The sequence below is a fragment of the Dromaius novaehollandiae genome, chromosome 4 (genome assembly GCF_036370855.1).
Source record: "Dromaius novaehollandiae isolate bDroNov1 chromosome 4, bDroNov1.hap1, whole genome shotgun sequence".
NCBI classification, from domain to species: domain Eukaryota; kingdom Metazoa; phylum Chordata; class Aves; order Casuariiformes; family Dromaiidae; genus Dromaius; species Dromaius novaehollandiae.
The window spans coordinates 12,188,807-12,205,545 of NC_088101.1; the positions used below are offsets into that span (position 1 = coordinate 12,188,807).

General features: G+C 45.2%; 1 protein-coding gene across 3 annotated transcripts in view; it reads right to left on the reverse strand.

Annotated features, from left to right (window-relative positions):
• Positions 1 to 16,739, reverse strand: part of SLC4A4 (solute carrier family 4 member 4) — a 229,217-nt gene that overhangs the window by 163,983 nt on the left and 48,495 nt on the right. For all 3 annotated transcript variants that reach the window (XM_064510424.1, XM_064510423.1, XM_064510425.1), the window contains exon 2: positions 8,723 to 8,796. In XM_064510424.1, coding sequence (XP_064366494.1) covers positions 8,723 to 8,795 — 73 coding nt within the window. In that variant the 5' untranslated portion in view covers position 8,796. The remainder of the gene's footprint in view (positions 1 to 8,722; positions 8,797 to 16,739) is intronic.

The following is a 16,739-nucleotide window of genomic DNA, read 5'->3' on the forward strand; positions in this document are numbered from 1 at the left end:
TGCTGCAGAGGGCTGTTTGTTTTAAGTTTTAAACCAAGCTGTGTGGAAGTACACAACTTTCGGATTTTTTGGCATCCAACTCCAGACACCTGATTTTCAGGAAGCACTGACCACAGTTCCTTTAAAAATCATGCCCCTTTTTGAAGTGCCCCAAACTGCTACCCACAATGGACATTGCCCAAAACCACCTATCTTGGTTGGAAACACCTTGGCCTCATTTTCCTTATTTCCATCTCATTAATTACTAAGGCTGACAAACTGAGCAAGGTGTACTTGGCAGTATTAAGAGCATGCATGCAGGTGGGTTTTAGACCACTCTCCAATATAAATAAGAGTCTTGATTTTCCTAGCTGCTGAGTCTACATACTTAGGGCCTTCTGTGAGAGCCTTTGGCTCTTCTTAGAAAAGTTAGGCCACTGACTCGGGAACAAAAGCTTGTAACATTCTTCCTCCCGGGCCAACTGCCCAAGGAGAAAGAGCACTGAATTTTGCAGGCACTGTGCAGTGCACTGTTTGCAGGCCAGGAGTCTTAAAAATGCTGATGAATTGCTTAATCCAAGTCTACCAGGGACAGTCTTTCCTCCCCTTAAATGCATGGGTAAATCTTATGGAGAAGAGATACATGTTGGTTATTGTGGCAGTGTCAAAACTACTATCTAGTCTGTTCAGCTTCAACATGACCCCTTCCAACCCACCACTCAAGGGCGAGACAGGTGGAGAGGAGAAAATGCCCATATAATTTCTTTAGAGGAGAAAGCCAGCACTACAACTGTCATCATCACATCTTGAGTACAAGGCTGCCATTTCAACGCCCAGCCATGCTGCGGTATGCTGACTGAGGCACTGCGAGGTCTCTGCTCTCCCCAATATCATCAGGAGGATCCAAACTACCCTCAAATACCAGAGGTTAGCTGCTGCTTTACCAGGTGCAGAGCACGTGCACAAGCAGCAGGAAGACACGCCATTGAAACTTGCACTCTAACCTGATGCAAACACCATGCCTTTTTAGAGCCAGAACGACTGTCAATGTCACTGTCAATGACTGTGCAGAGTGGCACACTGTCCAAAGCCCGCAGAACAAATGACGAGGGTGGGCACAGGTCAGAGACAAAAGCAAGACACCCAAGCGCAACATGGCTAACTGAGATCCACCTAGACCACCATCCCATCTTCCTGGATTTGGGAAGTGCCAGGGAGCTCCAAGGGAGTCCTCATAACTGATCAACTCTGCAGTACCGTGTCATGAGACAGGAAACAGCCCCACTGCAACAGAACCTTGATTCCAAGGCTGTGGTTATAATTAAAGATATAGAGGCCGTGGTGTGTTTTATAAAAGGCAGATTCCAACCGGAGGCTGGGTTACTAGAAGGCCAAGCTCCTGCCAGCAAGGCACCGCGCTGGAATGCAAACATGGTACTCACAGACCTGGAGACTCATTCATACGGAGGGCAACCGATGTCTCTCCAGCAGCATAATGCTTCCTTCAAGGAAGCGCAGAAGTTCTCTATGTCCCTTTTGAGCCCTTTTTTACTGCCACGGAAGTTCTCAGCACCTTGCGCAACCAGACTCAGAATATTACTCAAGTGAAAAGAAGGGACAGACCTTTGCAAAAGCTGAGATAATGCCTGAATCGATGTAAAGATTGCACTAATTCTACAAAGCTATAAAAACAACTCTAGCATCAATTTCCAGATTAAGCCAAATTCTGCTGGTTCTGGACCCACAGAGGAGAGCAAAGGACACTCCTTTGTTCCTTTGCTAAATGAAGACTCTGTTTATCATGGCCAAGCACAAATTAATTCAGTTTTGAAGTACTCTGACATACAGTCAGGTATCTTTTACCTTCTGCCTCAGCAGAGTTTCCTCGTTTGCTGAGCGAGTTCTGTCACTTACCCTTCAGTACAACTGTACTAGACTTTTCCTTTGATCTTCTGTTTTGATTTAGGGCACGGAGTGTGCCTCTTAAAAATCTGCCCGTTTAGGAGATAAGCAAAAACCTCAACAGAATTTACTAAAACATAGCCAGACATGGCAAATGTGTGCATTACACATTTTACAATTGTGTCTGAACTTCCCCAGTACATTGTATGTTACCTGTTTAATTTAAAATGCCCTAGAAAAATTCAGGAAGGGTAACCAGCACATCTGAGGCTCCGATCTGTAGACCGAGTAAAGGCTATAGCCACTCTTCAATCTCTGTCCTAAACTGGCACGGCCAGTATTATTGTGCCTTCAAGAAGAAGTGTTGGGCATGAGAGGAAGGCATATACAATAGGTGGGAAAAGAGAGTCAAACAGCCCAGAGTTGGATCTAATCCTAACGTAAATGAAGCAGGAGAGAACAAAAACATCATGTAACCAGCAGATGCACAATTACCACATGCCCCAACCCTCTCCATAAAACTGTGCAGCTCCAGCAAAACTGATCCAGCAAACAGAGAACCCTTTGAAATAAAGGTAAAGGGGATCTTTTTCTATATGCACACACACATCTCCCTGTTTCAAGGCACTGGTCTGTAGGACTACCCAGAAGGCAGTGCAGGGGTACTGCTTCTTACTAAGGAAAACCTCATCCTCCGGAACAAGAACACCTCGGGATCAGAAGAAGGAATACAAAATATATCTAAGCAGAAAATGATGCCTCTACTGTGAAAAGCTTTAGAAAATGCATGGTTTGGGGGAGAACTTCTAGTGCCAGTGAAAGGACTAACAGGTTTCTACTGGAGAAGACACTTGTAAAAACCCGAACTACCAGATTTCTTAAATAAGCTAGGCCCAAAGAAGTGAATGCAACTCAAGCCACGCCAGCCTGCATAGTGATGCTGAGGAACACCTATAGAAACTGAAGAAAAAAACAAGAGAAAGCTTAGAAAGTGACCTTTGTAGTGTCATTATTACAGGCACACTGAGACAACAGAGGCCCGTGAACTGGACTACTCTGCACAGCCCAAGTAAATCTGTCTGTCCTGGAAGCACCTGCTCTCTCTGCGTAGGACCAGCAGCTCTGGGATGGCCCCTGTAACTGAAAGTTTCCTCTCGGAGAAGTCACTCCCACCGAAGGCTGTGGGGTAGAGGCATGCCGTGCAGCGGCCACCTTTCCAGTCCAGGTGGCCTTCAGCAAAGTGTGTTTCACTGCCAGGGCAGAAGGCTGACGGTTATTTCTAAACTGATCAGAGACGAAAAAAGCTGGTCACTGTCAGGATGGTATGGAAAACCCTCCCTTCGCTGCTACGTGCTTTGCACCCACAGAATGTGTCACTGCAAAACTTACCCTTGCTTAAAAGGAAACACAGCCTTTCCTTTGCACTAGGCAAAGAGTATCATGTATTGACTCAGCTGTTCTTAAAACATTTTCTCCATTCTTTCTGCGCACACGGCCAACTTATCACTACCCCATGTAAAGTCAGTTTATCATCTGAACTTAGACTGTAGTTTTTCTCACAGAGCTTGGAGCAGGACTTCAACTGGCAAAGCAATAGCAGGGAGACATCGGTGCCTTCTAACACAACCCCAGCACATCAAAAGCTACTGCTGATACTTGCCAATTGCTCTGCCAAAAAAAAAAAAAAAAAAAGTCTGCAGTGACCAGGACAGCACCCTATGCAAAGACAGGGAAGATACACACGTGCTGGAAAGCTCCAATAGTAAGCACGCTCATAGATTTACTGTCATCAAACCAGCAAGTGACTGCAAAGTGGTATTATCTTCATGGCAAAGAAGTTCTTAACAAACCACTTTCGAGTAGTCTGTATTCACTAACTGCATAATATTTGTACTAACAGCTTCCCTATTCCACACATGAAAGTGGGTCCCAATTTTTCCACAGGGCTTTTCCATATTATCAATAGACTGCAGTGAAGTCAGAGCACAAGGACTTTGTGTGGCAAACCAGATAACAGCACATTTCAGTATTCTCTGAAGTGTGATGGAGAAATGAAGTTAGAGAGAATCTAAACTGAAATCTTTCATCCAGATACTTCAAATTCGAGAAGTTCCCACAGAACAGAACAGAACAGAAATCCAAACCACTCATCTTGTTCCTATTAACTGCGTGGGGCAACACTCAGGCCTCGATCTCTGCCTGATACTGTCAAATTGTGCCAGTGGCTGTACAAAAGAGAACAAAAAGACAGTCCCTAGGTCCCCATCATTTTGCTTTGGCGCAATCAAAGCCTAAGTCAGTCCGGCAAAAGCAAAATGCAGCCTACTCCGACCATCTCTAAGTTGAATTCAAAGGGAGGTACCAAAGAAAACTAATGAAGTAGAATTTATGCTGAGATTTTATGTGATTCATTTTTTCAACCATACCAATTTCAAAAGCAATTCAAAGCAGGTCTTTTGGTTATTTCTGAAAATGGAGAAGGTCTGCCTATAGCCAGCGAAGAAAAACTGAGGGTGGGTATGGGGTGTGGGGGAAGCCTACATGAGTAAATACAGCTAATTTCTCCTAATTTGTTTGCTGTTAATAAAGGTAATGATTCGCACAGGAATCATTGCCCTTCCAATCCCTCTCCTCATTGATCCAACCGCCAAGTAATCATCTTAGGCTTATGGCATCACACAGCTTTTTACCAGCAAAGTGTAGAGAGGGTCAAAAATAGAACAGGTAGAGGAAGAAAATGAGGCAGCAGCCAGCAAATATGGCAAAGGAAGTTATTGAATGTTGCTTCCAAATCCCTATTTAATGCTTTATACATAGGTTAATCCCATCACGTTAACAGGATCCATGAAAAAGTTTCCATAGAATTTTTTCCCAAATTTATTCCTACAACAGTGGTATCTCAGAGATACTCTGATACCTTAACTCTGCAAAGCAATTAAAATGCAGGGCAAAATACCTTGCAGAAGTGCTGGTCCCCTTCTCGTAATATATGCACCCAGAGTGCTACTCTGGCCTTCCAGTAACCGAGCTGTCAAACTTGAAATTAAGCATCCTCCACCCCTTCATGAAGTCAGGGTGGCAGCGAGCCTGAGGGAAGTTACACTTTAAGAGCCAAGAATACCTTATCTCTAAGGATAAGGTGGAGCTTTACTTTTCCCCTGTTGCAAAATTGGTTATTAAGTAATCTGTTTATGTCACACATACCAGCACTCCTAACAGCGGCATTCCAGCAGGGTGTCATTACCTTTCAGGAAAGGAACGTGCAGTGCTTTAAGTGAATGGGAATGCTTTTCTCGTACAGGAGGTTCAAATTAGGGCCGTGCCGGTTCTCGGTTTCCCCTGAGAAAGCCTACGGTTTCTCACTTTCTTCCCTTTCACACTCTGAACTGGACTGAGCTAGATCCCTGGTCTTGCTGAGTCACATTTCCGGGCACTTCTGTGCAACACCACTGAGTGCCAACAAAGCAGCTCTTCATAAGTAAAACGTATCAAAGTTATTAATTAAGCCTTCTCACTGATAAAGAAAAAAAGGGGTAGCCAGAACTGAATCATTTTCAAATGTCAATAGCTGATAGCATTAATAAAATAGCAACACCACGCAGGGATCTGGAGGCACCAGATTGAGGTGCCGTTCTAGAGATGCATTAAATAATATCTTGAACGAGGTCAAAGCAACGTACTTTTCCAACGGGTGCATGACTTCTATTAACATTACATTTACCCAGGAAGGGCACGTCTCAACATCCTACTGACCAGAAAGGCCCATTTTTTCCCCTCATTAAAAAGGAAAGTGCTTGCCTCTCAACCACGCCACCGCGTAATCAAATCAGTGAGCGACACGGTAATCCAGAATTGGCATGTCCTTCTCACAGACATGATGCAAGGCCACCAGCTATATGAATAAATAAACAAACAAACAAACGAGAACGATAAAGCACATCACTGGAAAACTCTGACTTAAGGAGCACTCGCTGCCTTGAAGTAACAGCGCACCTCTTCTCTCTTCTCACACGCTGCACAGTTAGTCTGCAAAGGAGGAACACTGAAGATGACGCCTTTCAAATACTGTCTGCATCTGTTCTAAATCCAACAAACAGATACATAAGCAACAAAAGCAGCTGCTTTCCAGGGAGTTTGTGTCCGACCGTGGGGTTCTTCACTTCCTTTGTGCAAACTCCTGCAGTCCGAGAATTCCCCTCTGCCTTAAAACTCCACTGTCATCTCTGACAAAGCTAACAGTTCTTTCCCTAACGAGGGGGGAAATAAAACAGTCTCATCTCTCTGCTCAGCTATTGCCCTGCAAGTTTTGTGAAACTTCTATCTTTAAGCAGCTTTTTGTGAAATTTGGTCAAAACTGACCACGGGGTTAAAAAATATATATATATTGGGAGAAGAGTGGAGAGAAGAGGCAAGAAAGGCTAATAATTTTATGATATATGCCTTGTTTCCTCATGAAGATGGGCTGAAATTAAAAATCATCAGAAAATAAAACACGCCTAGAGGTAACAATTCCACGTGCAATTACCTTTTTCTACAGAGGATGTAAGCTTTTTAGAAAAGCAAATTAACCTTACCATGAAAGGTAAGCTGAAAAAACAGAGAGGGTTTCCAAGCTCACCTCTTCAGGCCTCTAGCTAAATGCTTTCCTCTCTTTGAAACTGCTCCACTCTCTTACACCTGCAAAAGTCTAGCAAAAAAGACTCAAAAGCATCTGCAGCAAGTATCAGCCAGGGGGTCTTCAACCTGATGTTTCAACCCTTCGATCATATATATGCAGACTATGACTGTAAAGGAGGTGCTGGTATGCATATTAGATATACACATATACATTAAGCGTACTTATATATAGGGTGCGTAACTGTTCATAGACAGTTTGATGTAGCTGGGGACACGCACCTTCTGTACCAAGACAAATAAGATCTCCTCAAAGCGCCAAAGCCTTCAACACTTACGTGCATCGTGCTAACACCCCAAATATGCCAGGCAAGCCACGAACTCGAGGCTGTCCCAGTAGGGCAGAGCAGAGTGGCCGAGCAGCAAGTCAGCGACCGAGCCGCGCACGCACCTCTCCGCATCGTGACAGCGACAGATGCTACAGCGTCAGCAGCAGCCCCGCTGCAGACAGCGGCTCCCCTTCCGATTTAGCTAGGTCATTCACAGAAGCCTGGCGAGAAGCAAGGCGCTGCCTTTAGCATGAGCAAGGGAATTAGCCGGTTACCCAGCTCTGAGGCTCTCGGGAGGCTCAGACAAGCAGCTACGGTTCTCAGAGCCCTGTCGCGTGCAATTATGAATACTTCATCTTTTTTCACCTCCTCTTTTCCTTACCCCAGCAAGAGGAACAATTGGCCTCTTAGCCCAAGTAAATCAAATGAGGATATCTGCATAGAAACATGGAGATGAACACAGACCATCTAGCAGTATAACATAAAACATGAACCACAACCTTGCTCACATCACCTGCAGACAGTTAAAAAGGACACCGCGGCGCTGCTCCGCACAAACAACAATCCTATATCATTCCTGGAGCGTCACATATGGGTGATACATACCGCAACAGCAGGTGGCAACATTTAAGGCAATAAAATACAAGGACCATCTCCCCTCTCTTCTCTCCCAAATGTTGCTTCTGTGCCTAAGTATCAATTATTCTACGAGCGAGATGCTAATACCAAAACTCTGTCACTCCAACCCCGCAGACAATGGCCTAATTAAACCCTACGAGATGATTTATAGCTACTCAGCACAGATTACTTCATACGAGACAGAAAGAAAACAGAGGCTTTTCCATGGAAATGACTTGCTGGGAGTGCTCTAATCAAACATTTTTGCAGATTATTTTTTTCCATACCGCTTGATACTTTAGTGTCTGTCACCGATGACAATGACAGGGCTGTACCTCCACACCTTTCAAAATATTTTAAACTTAAAACCACAGGTGTTTGTTTACAAATTAAGAAACTAAAATAAAACTATATACCAAAGTCAAGAGGGCAAGGAAAACATTGTGAGGGGAAATGCTGGCCTCCTTTCTCTTCTAGGTAGAGTACGTATCCTACAGCCCTTTCCTCCTCCTCCTGTACTAGTTTATCAAGCACACTGTCAACTGATTCTCATAAAACAAGAAAAAGAGAATTCGATAAAATAATTCTTTGCTATCAAGTTAAGAATTTTCCATAAACAACCTTAGAAAGCTGAACTCCTTTAAACTCCTTTTTCCTTTGGGATTTCGCAATATATTTAGAGAAAAAATAAAAAGGCTTTTGAAGGAGTCTACTCTTTTCCTAAAAAACTGACCAACTCTTCACTCTGTTAAGAAGTTCCTCTTCCCAGGAAAAGCTCTTCCTTTTACTCCTCCTAAATTAAAAGGATAACCCAGGAAAACATCCACTTGCTGCCTTATGTGCACCCCTGACACTCGGTACAATTTCTGCCAGTGTTCTGATTTCCCCACCTGCGATGTCTGCCGCTGTATTCCACCGCTGCAAGGTGCGGTGGCGATAGGCAAGTGTTGCGGAAACTTTCGTACGTGAAAGAAAAACAAAAAGCCCTAATATTTCACAGCTGCTATACAAAGGAGAGTGAACATTACTTTGTGGGAGGTGGAAGTCCATGTCAGCGGCATATAATAACCTTCACTCTCAGTCTGAAAAACTGGATTTCTTCAAATTTAACAAGTCCGTTCCACCCTGATTAAGCTTACTGGCATTTCGGTCCATTTTAGGATTAATTACTAAGTCAAAACAAACCTGCCCTTTTCCTCTGCTAGCCGTCTGTGACAAGTTTATACACAAATACTAATTGTGACCATATCCTTTCTCCCCAGCAGTCCAAGGTCTCTTACCTTCCACTTCTTCTTCATCACATACATGTTTAAGGAAGGAAGCCCCTCTATCCAGCACTGCCTCGTCCTCCATCCTATAGTAATAGAAAAGAAAAAAGGAATGCTCAGACTTCTCCTGGAGGGAGCTATTTGAACCAGCCCAGCTCCTGGGCAGGTTAACTTGCAAGCTGCTGTTCATGTTATTGCGGGCTCTCTCGTTCTCCTTCCAGCGCCTGCTGTTCCTTCACCGAGCTCCTTTCAAACGGCGTTTGGTATAAGCTGGCCTCACGTAGCTCGAATTCTAACCTTGAGAGGACATCGGGGGCGACAGGTGTGAGAAAGGTAATCCCAGCTAGAAGTCTTTGATTCTCCCGGTTCCGTTTTCTTTTTTTGTTCCTTTTTTCTTTCTCTCTAAACAGGATATATATACACGCACAGGCAAGTTCGGGACTGTCTATGCAACTGGCAAGAGTTTGTGGAATTCCAGTTTCCCTCTAAAGGTCTTTTTAAAAAGATGTTGGCTGCAGAACCACCTACACGAGCAAGCACACATACTAAACACAGACATACACACACGTCTGAACGCACAGTGGGAGACTCGGCTTCAGCCAGCCTCTTAATACCAGCAAAGCACGCTTGTCTGTTGAGAGGCAAGCTTTGTGTCACATGTTGGCCTTACAGAAATCTGACATATGAGGATTATCCAGAGACCAAGCTACAGTAAGTCAGGCCATCACAGCAGAGTCATTTATGTGTGTCACCCATTCATTCATTCATTCACTCATTTGGGCACTGATTTTAGTAACGGCTTCCTTTCCCCTCTGCTTTTCTCTCCGTCTCTTATCAGCTCCTCTTTATAGAAGAGGCTCCTAATTCTGTACTGCACCACAAAGTCCTCCTGTTGCGCTACCCAGAACGTGTGCTGTCCTATTTCACGCACAAAATCAGAACCCGCGCACTTTCCAAGGGGCCATCTGCAAGCTCTCTTAAGACAAGCAAATATAAAAGTAATAAAATAACAACAAAAAATTGTTACATTAAATAACCTACTTTCACAGGCTAAGCACACATTCGCTGATCATTGCTGGAGACGTGTAAGCTTTCTATTCTTAAAACAAGGGCAGCACATCAAATACACATGTACATAACTCTACAGATCACGAACCGCCCCCTCTGAGCCTACTGAAGAAGAGAACCCCAAGCTCATCGTCAAGGCAGCTGTAAAACCGGAGCCTCACCTTGCAACCTGGTTTCCTGCCAGTGGCAAGGGACAGGCATAGGTAGGTAATGATTTAAAAAAAAAAAAAAAAGAAAAAAAAATATACACACCCACACACACCCACCCCTATTCTGTATATTCCTAAGATGGAATAGGGGCAAGCTTGGTACAGAAAGAAAAAACCCCTTCAAAATGTCCTCACATCTGTATTGCTTCCCCTTGCGATCCCACAAGCTGTTCTAAGCGCAGCAGCAGCAAAGAGTAAATTAATAGAGATTTTCTTAAGGGCACACTGACAGTTGGTAGAGTATATAAAAAAAAAAGAACAGATGCATACCAAGGATATGCTAGGTTATCTACCTTGCAACAGCATGTCAACACCTACTTGCACAAAAAAGCGTGTTCTACCACAAAAGAACGCACGGGAGCCCCCGTTTGCTAACAGCAGCAGCAGGGGAGCAGTTTTCCCGTCGGTGCTGTGTTTTCCTCCACCTCAGGCACCTTTCTTGACAGGCCCTTCGGCCCCATCCTTGGCTCTTAGTCTGCAGCTAAGAGCAGCTCAGCCCACATGAATGACTCCCAAATGTTTCACAGAGAAGGAAGAACAAAGCAAAAGAGGGCAGATCCAAAACCACCGAGTTAGCATTCAGAAATACGCATTTTTCATTTGGATTATTGGATGGCAGCAGTTAACACAGCACCATAGTACTCAGCATGGACCTCGGCTCCTGCCGAAGTTGTGATCCAGTTCAGAAGTTTGAAGCAAGGCCCACTTCTCATTCACACAGGCCATTTCCTCACACATTGTACATAACAGAAACCCAGAAGCTGCAAGTTTTGAAGAACAAATTTCCTCCAACTTGAGAAATGTATCGTTTTACAAGCGGCTGATGCCCTGCATGGAGGGACAAGAAGTGCTTCCTATAGAAGCCAGCAAAACACACAAAGCCGGCACACAGGCACAGAAGCCTTCCCGGAAGCTCGAGTTCTTCATTAAATTATTCAAGACCCTTTATGCACCTTTTCTTCAGCTACAAAAGAGCACAGATGCCACGGCTGCTCTCGCCTGTGTGCTATGGTTGTGTAGACACATCCCAATTTTTTCTTTTTTCTTGAAAGCAGCACAGTAGCTACTTGCTATAAACACAACTGAAAACAGCTGGAACACATGGGCCTGGATTTACAGCCCAAACACAAACCGCACGCGTCTCCCTCTTTAGTGCGTGTGTCTGTGTCACCACACCTGCACGTCCCGCTGTCTCTGCTCAAACACTGTTTTCAGGCCGGTTTCTGCACACCAGCTTTGGCAGCATCAGTCGAAGTACACTACAACAAAAGAGCAAGTCACATGGGGGGGAAAGAGGGAGAAGGGAGGCAGTGAAGGAAGGAAGTGAACAGTTTCCACAGCCTGCATGAGTAAAATGATGAAAATCCACCAGTTGCCATCCCCACAGTAAAGTGCCTGCTCACATCACCCGCTGCAGCGGTACCTGTCCTCGCCTGGGTCAGTTTAACGGCACATTTAATGGCAGCACTTTCTGGCTGCAGAGGGTTCGAAACCTGCTCACGACACATTGCAACACTGATGCTTTCCCTGAAATGTTCCCAGAGCAGATCCCAAGGAGCTAGGGGGGTTTAAAGGGCCAGGAATAGAGCCTGGGTCGCCTTGGCACAGCGCCCCGACTCTAATCCGCAGGAGTTTAGTGATTAGACTCTGAAGCGCCACCTCCCTTGACTTGGTCTTTTCTGCCCTTCTCAGATTACCGCAGGATTTCTTCAGGCCAGAATCTGGCAAGAAACATCCTTTGTGAATTTGCACAGGGAAAATATTTCAGCCCCTCGGATTTTTTCAAACAACATAAAATGAGAGTTGTAGAAATTAAAAATAATCACAAGAAACAACAGAAAATCTTCATGCGGGCCTTCAGGGAAAAACTAGTGTACAACCCTACCAGTGAAGCACTGCAGCAAGAAAAGGCATCTTCGCCGTCCCACAGAGGAGAGGGCCACTGGACAGAAGCGAGAGGAGGAGGAAATGGCTTTGGGGCCACTGAACAGAAATGTTTCTCAGTTTAAGGGTGGTGTTGGTTCATTAGCCCCTTTGAGTAAGGTCAAAAGCATGGGACATTCAGACACCTTTTATCTAAGCCCAAATCCTCATTACAGCTAATGCAAGGTTTTGCAAAAAATAAAAATAAAACTATTGTTCTTCTATTTTCAGGTTTTAGATTTGAGCAAGTCATGTATTCCAACAGAATATACTTGGTGCAAAACCATAAGCTGCTATAGGAAGTGGCCTGTCTGGGTACACAGATCAATACTAAGCATTTTGAGAAATGCCACTGTATTTCGATATGATTTTAGCAGAAGTCTCCCATAAGTCACCCAACACAGCTTGCAATTCAAACCTAAATTTGCAGACCACCCTCAGATGGAGTCACAGAAATATTCTGCCCGACTAGTGGAAAAGAACGAGACCGGTTTAATAGTAAAAGAGGCTCCTGGCTTTGGGATTGAGATAAAAGTCAAAATATAGTGGACAAAGGTGAAGGAAAATCAGTGGCACAAAGTAGAAAAGATGAAAAGATTCTTCTCCAGCTATTCCCAAAGAAGTAGATGACACCCTAAGGAATGAGCAGGTATGTTGGACCCTCTGCTCAAGAGAACTTTTGAGGTAGAAGCATTTCTAAACAGCCAACCTTAGCAGAGCAAATCTGATTTACATTCTATAGCAAACTGCTGTGGTTCAAGACCAATTTATTTAGCTAATTTTTTTTTAATTAAACCTGTCACAGAACTCCTCAATTCCTTCCCCTCGGCTACGCTTATCTTACAGTCTCTGCTTTGCTTACCACGTTACAAATTCTTCCTGTAGGTCTCCTTGTTACAGCACCAAACACTTGCATCACATCTTCAGAGTGGTATAATGTAGCAAGAAGACACTTAACCTTAGCTTTATTGTCCCCAATCGTTACTGAGACAGAGATAACCTAGGCCTCATTTGCATAGACGTAGCAAGGCTCAGGGTTTATTTTGAGATCATTATGTGAAAGCCACCACAGACTTGGGAAAGAAAAAAAATACCGTGACTCTACAGTGTGCTTTTTCCACTACCGCTTACATTTTAGGTGTACACAATAGAAGTCACCGATCAGTTTACAGTGCTATAAATGCTGTCTTAAAGAAATAAATAAAAGAGAGAGATGATCTGATTCCGTTTGTTTCTCTACAAAACGCTACATTTGGAAGCCTATGACAGCCTCCTTTAGGCACACGGAAATTTTCCAGGTGCAGAAAGGGTGTGCTTCTGGCCAGCACCCGAGCGTACACCGGGAGGGCACAGCCGCCTGCAACGGGGCAGAGCCGCCTCTTTGGGCCACGACACCCGGCGGAGCTGAGCAGATGGAGTGCTGCCACCTCTCGGCTACGCGGCCCTGCCGCAGCTGCGGGCCAGGACGGGCTGCTCCGGCAGCCCCGGCGCCGCACCGCTGCGGCTTCGTCGACAAGGTTGGTGGAAAGAAACAAATCAGGCTCCCCTGCTGACAGTAATCAACACCAGCACTTTTTATAACCTCATGATTTATGACGCGAGAAAAGTAAAACTAGTGTTTGGCATAAATAAAGCAGAACAGCCGATGTGGCAACGCTAGCTGTTGCATGGAGACACGACTCACTCAAGTGAATAAACGCATAACAACGCTGGAGAAATAAGAAATGAGAGTTATGACTTGCAGATAAGCTTTTATGATTCGGCCTATTTCAAACATGTTTTGCAATCAGGAAGAAACTCGAGCAAACTCTGGACTGAACAAAGGAAAAATCAGGCCAGCTCTCTAACTGAAACGAGTACCATCAATGCATGGGCCATGTGAAAATCAAATGTAAAGAGTAACGCTATCGCAATAAGCCAGGGCGGAGAGTGTGTAAAGGGCTCCAGGGAGAAGAGAGGACTGGGCACATCAGGTCACATAAGAGCAGTGCTGACAGCAGGGCCCTGGCAGGGGTTACGTCAGCCCTCCTTACTGAAACGTCCACTGGAGAGCTCCTGCTCCTGTGAATCGGTCGTACGCACAGGCGTACGGACGCTATATGCATTAATGTGAAAAGCAAGGGAAACGAAGTCTTTACGATCATGCTCAATCAACCACCTCCATCTGCTTCTCAGAGCCTGCTATCGTCCACCTGCCAAGACCTCTTCCTCACAAAACCGCCTTCCATCAAGTAGAGTGGGAACACAACGGATGGGGATGCTGGGGGGGGGGGGGGAAGGAAAGAGACAAAAACAAGTCGACAGCGTAGCAAGAGCTGCTGGCTAAGCCGTTTGGCAGGTCCGAGTCCCACGAGGATTACGCCTGAATCCGCACATACAAAATTCCCCCCCCATTTACATCCAAAGACAAAAGGAGGAAACTGTTCATCACACAAGTCAATTTTCCTCTTGGAGGCTAAAACATAATTTGCAGCTGAGGAGACTCTACATCTGCTGCAAGAACGGACAGCTGCCTTATGCTGCTTGACCTCTTTGGACACTCCAACACCTACTACACAAAGCCGTAAAGCACTCCCGTACCTCTGCAGCTCCTCCACGTGCTACTAGGAGCAAACACAGCCAGAGTCACCCAAGTGTACATATCCTCAGGCTGCATTTTTGCTCCTTGCAGTCACAACTGGAGCTCCTCAGAATAAACATGGCTTGCAAGAAACTGCCACGGGTACAATGCCAACACCAACACACCCCTCTGCACTGCTCCCCGCAAGGTATAAAATGACAACCAAGCTGGCATTCAGAGTCCTTCACAGGACTAAACTTCCAGCTAAACTACCCACGACAAGCAACATCACCCAACCATCGATATCGGGTGGAGCAACTCAACCATCAACCGGACGAGGAGGCTCTCGTATGCTGGGTGCACAGAGCCTGGACCCAAGCAGAGGAGAGCAATACTGATGGCTTCCCTGTCCATGCCCACCGGTGCCTCCAGGGAGCCAAAGAAGTTAGAAGCCGAGCGTAGGCACATGCACGCAAGAATAAATGGCCAGAGGCAATAAGCTAACCAAGCTGCTTCTGTCAGCAGGCCGAGGAGAGACAAAGAGGCATTATGATCTCTCTTCTCTGCAAGCTGGGAGGTGTTCAGATACAACGACAACAGTGGCCAAGCGAACAGGAGACGAGGAAGACCACCTGCTCCCTACTGATTCTCACAGCCCATAAGCGAACAGTTGAGTAAACAAACCTAATGTGACCAATTCCTCATTAAGACCTAGATGCATTTTGGTTTTCCTCAAATACTCACATGGAGGCTCTATAATACACAAAAATTCGCTTCTGACTATCCTCAGCACAGTCTGGCTGATGCACTTTTAAAGTAGACTGCCAAATTTATCTTGGACGCATTTTCCCCGTCAGTTCTAAAACAGCATTTATTCACATGCTTTCTCAGCAAAAGGTTGTACTCACCAGGAGTGGGGGAGGAGAGAAGCCTTGCCTTTCCGCAGAAAGAACTTGCGCTATAATACTTTTAAACCCAAACCTAAACCCAGTTTCTTTTACAATAACTCTCAACAATCAACAGGGAACTATTGCCTAAGATGACTGCTCTGCACAAGGCAATCGCGTACAGCAGACTCAGAAAGACTGATCTCAACTCTTCCCTCTCCAACAGATTTCTTGCCCGAGTGGAGAATGCCATTTCTTCTCTCCAGGGCACCTCCACAGCTCTCCTTTGCAGAACGGTGAGATGAGCAACACTTCCCAGCATCACAGATGCTACAAGACTAAAACCTAAGAATGAGCGCAAGCTGCTAAAGCATCTTTGCTTCTGACAACGCAGGACATGTACGAGAAGACTGGAACACAGACCTCAAAGGAGCATAAGTTGTTCATTTGTTTTGGGCCGTGCTTTATGGCTTTCTGTGCAGACCTCTATTTTCCATCTGCAATGAATTGCCAGCATGTGTCGGACCAGGACACTTGTGGCACACTTGCTGATTAATTGCGAGTGCTGCAGCAAAAAAAGAGGAAGCAAAGAGTAAGCAAGCTTTGCAAATTTATCATCTGATGACCAGCTTACCAGCAAACTCACATTCTGGATTACTTATCTCTTCAAAGTGCCTGTGAAACTTGGAAGGTCCACTGTTGTTCACTAGTCTCTCTCAAGCATGACAGTGGCATAAGCCTATCATTACTTGACACTGAAGTCCACTTGTTAGAGAGGTTTCTGAGCAAAGGAGGAGCAAAACACAGGGTAAGCATGCAACAGCCAACACAAATCACCAAGGTTACACTCTGTCCCCCACCCTGCTCGAGCTCCCTTCGAGGAAGTCCTCCTAGGTGAGATTTATGACAAGATAGTGTGGACAGGTAACAAGCCTGGGGCCCAGCCTGGCATGCCTTTGCACAGCACACAAAACCAAGCCAGAGAAGCACACCTCCTCTGTCTCACTGGCGTAGCTTCAGAAAGCAGTACGCATCTGTACCCATGAGTATCCAAACACAGCCTTTACATACAGCTACAAGACTCTTCAGATTTCGTGCTACTTTTTTTCCACCCTCCCGCTCAGTATGCTCTTGAGAATAAACCTGTTTCATTTAAATAGACGCGCTCTCAAAGAAGCCGTTCCTTAGATATTGTCTCCCCATCGGTAATTTGGATGATGTTTTCCGCAGGTAGCCATCTGCCCTCACCCTGCTGCCCATTCATTCTATTTGAACATCTTCCCTGTCAACTTCTGCTGTAGTCTTGTTAGCTGGTTATTAAGACCTAGAGGAAAAACACAAGCCAAGGTTATGTGGTGCCTCTCATTAATAAGGCAGCAGCA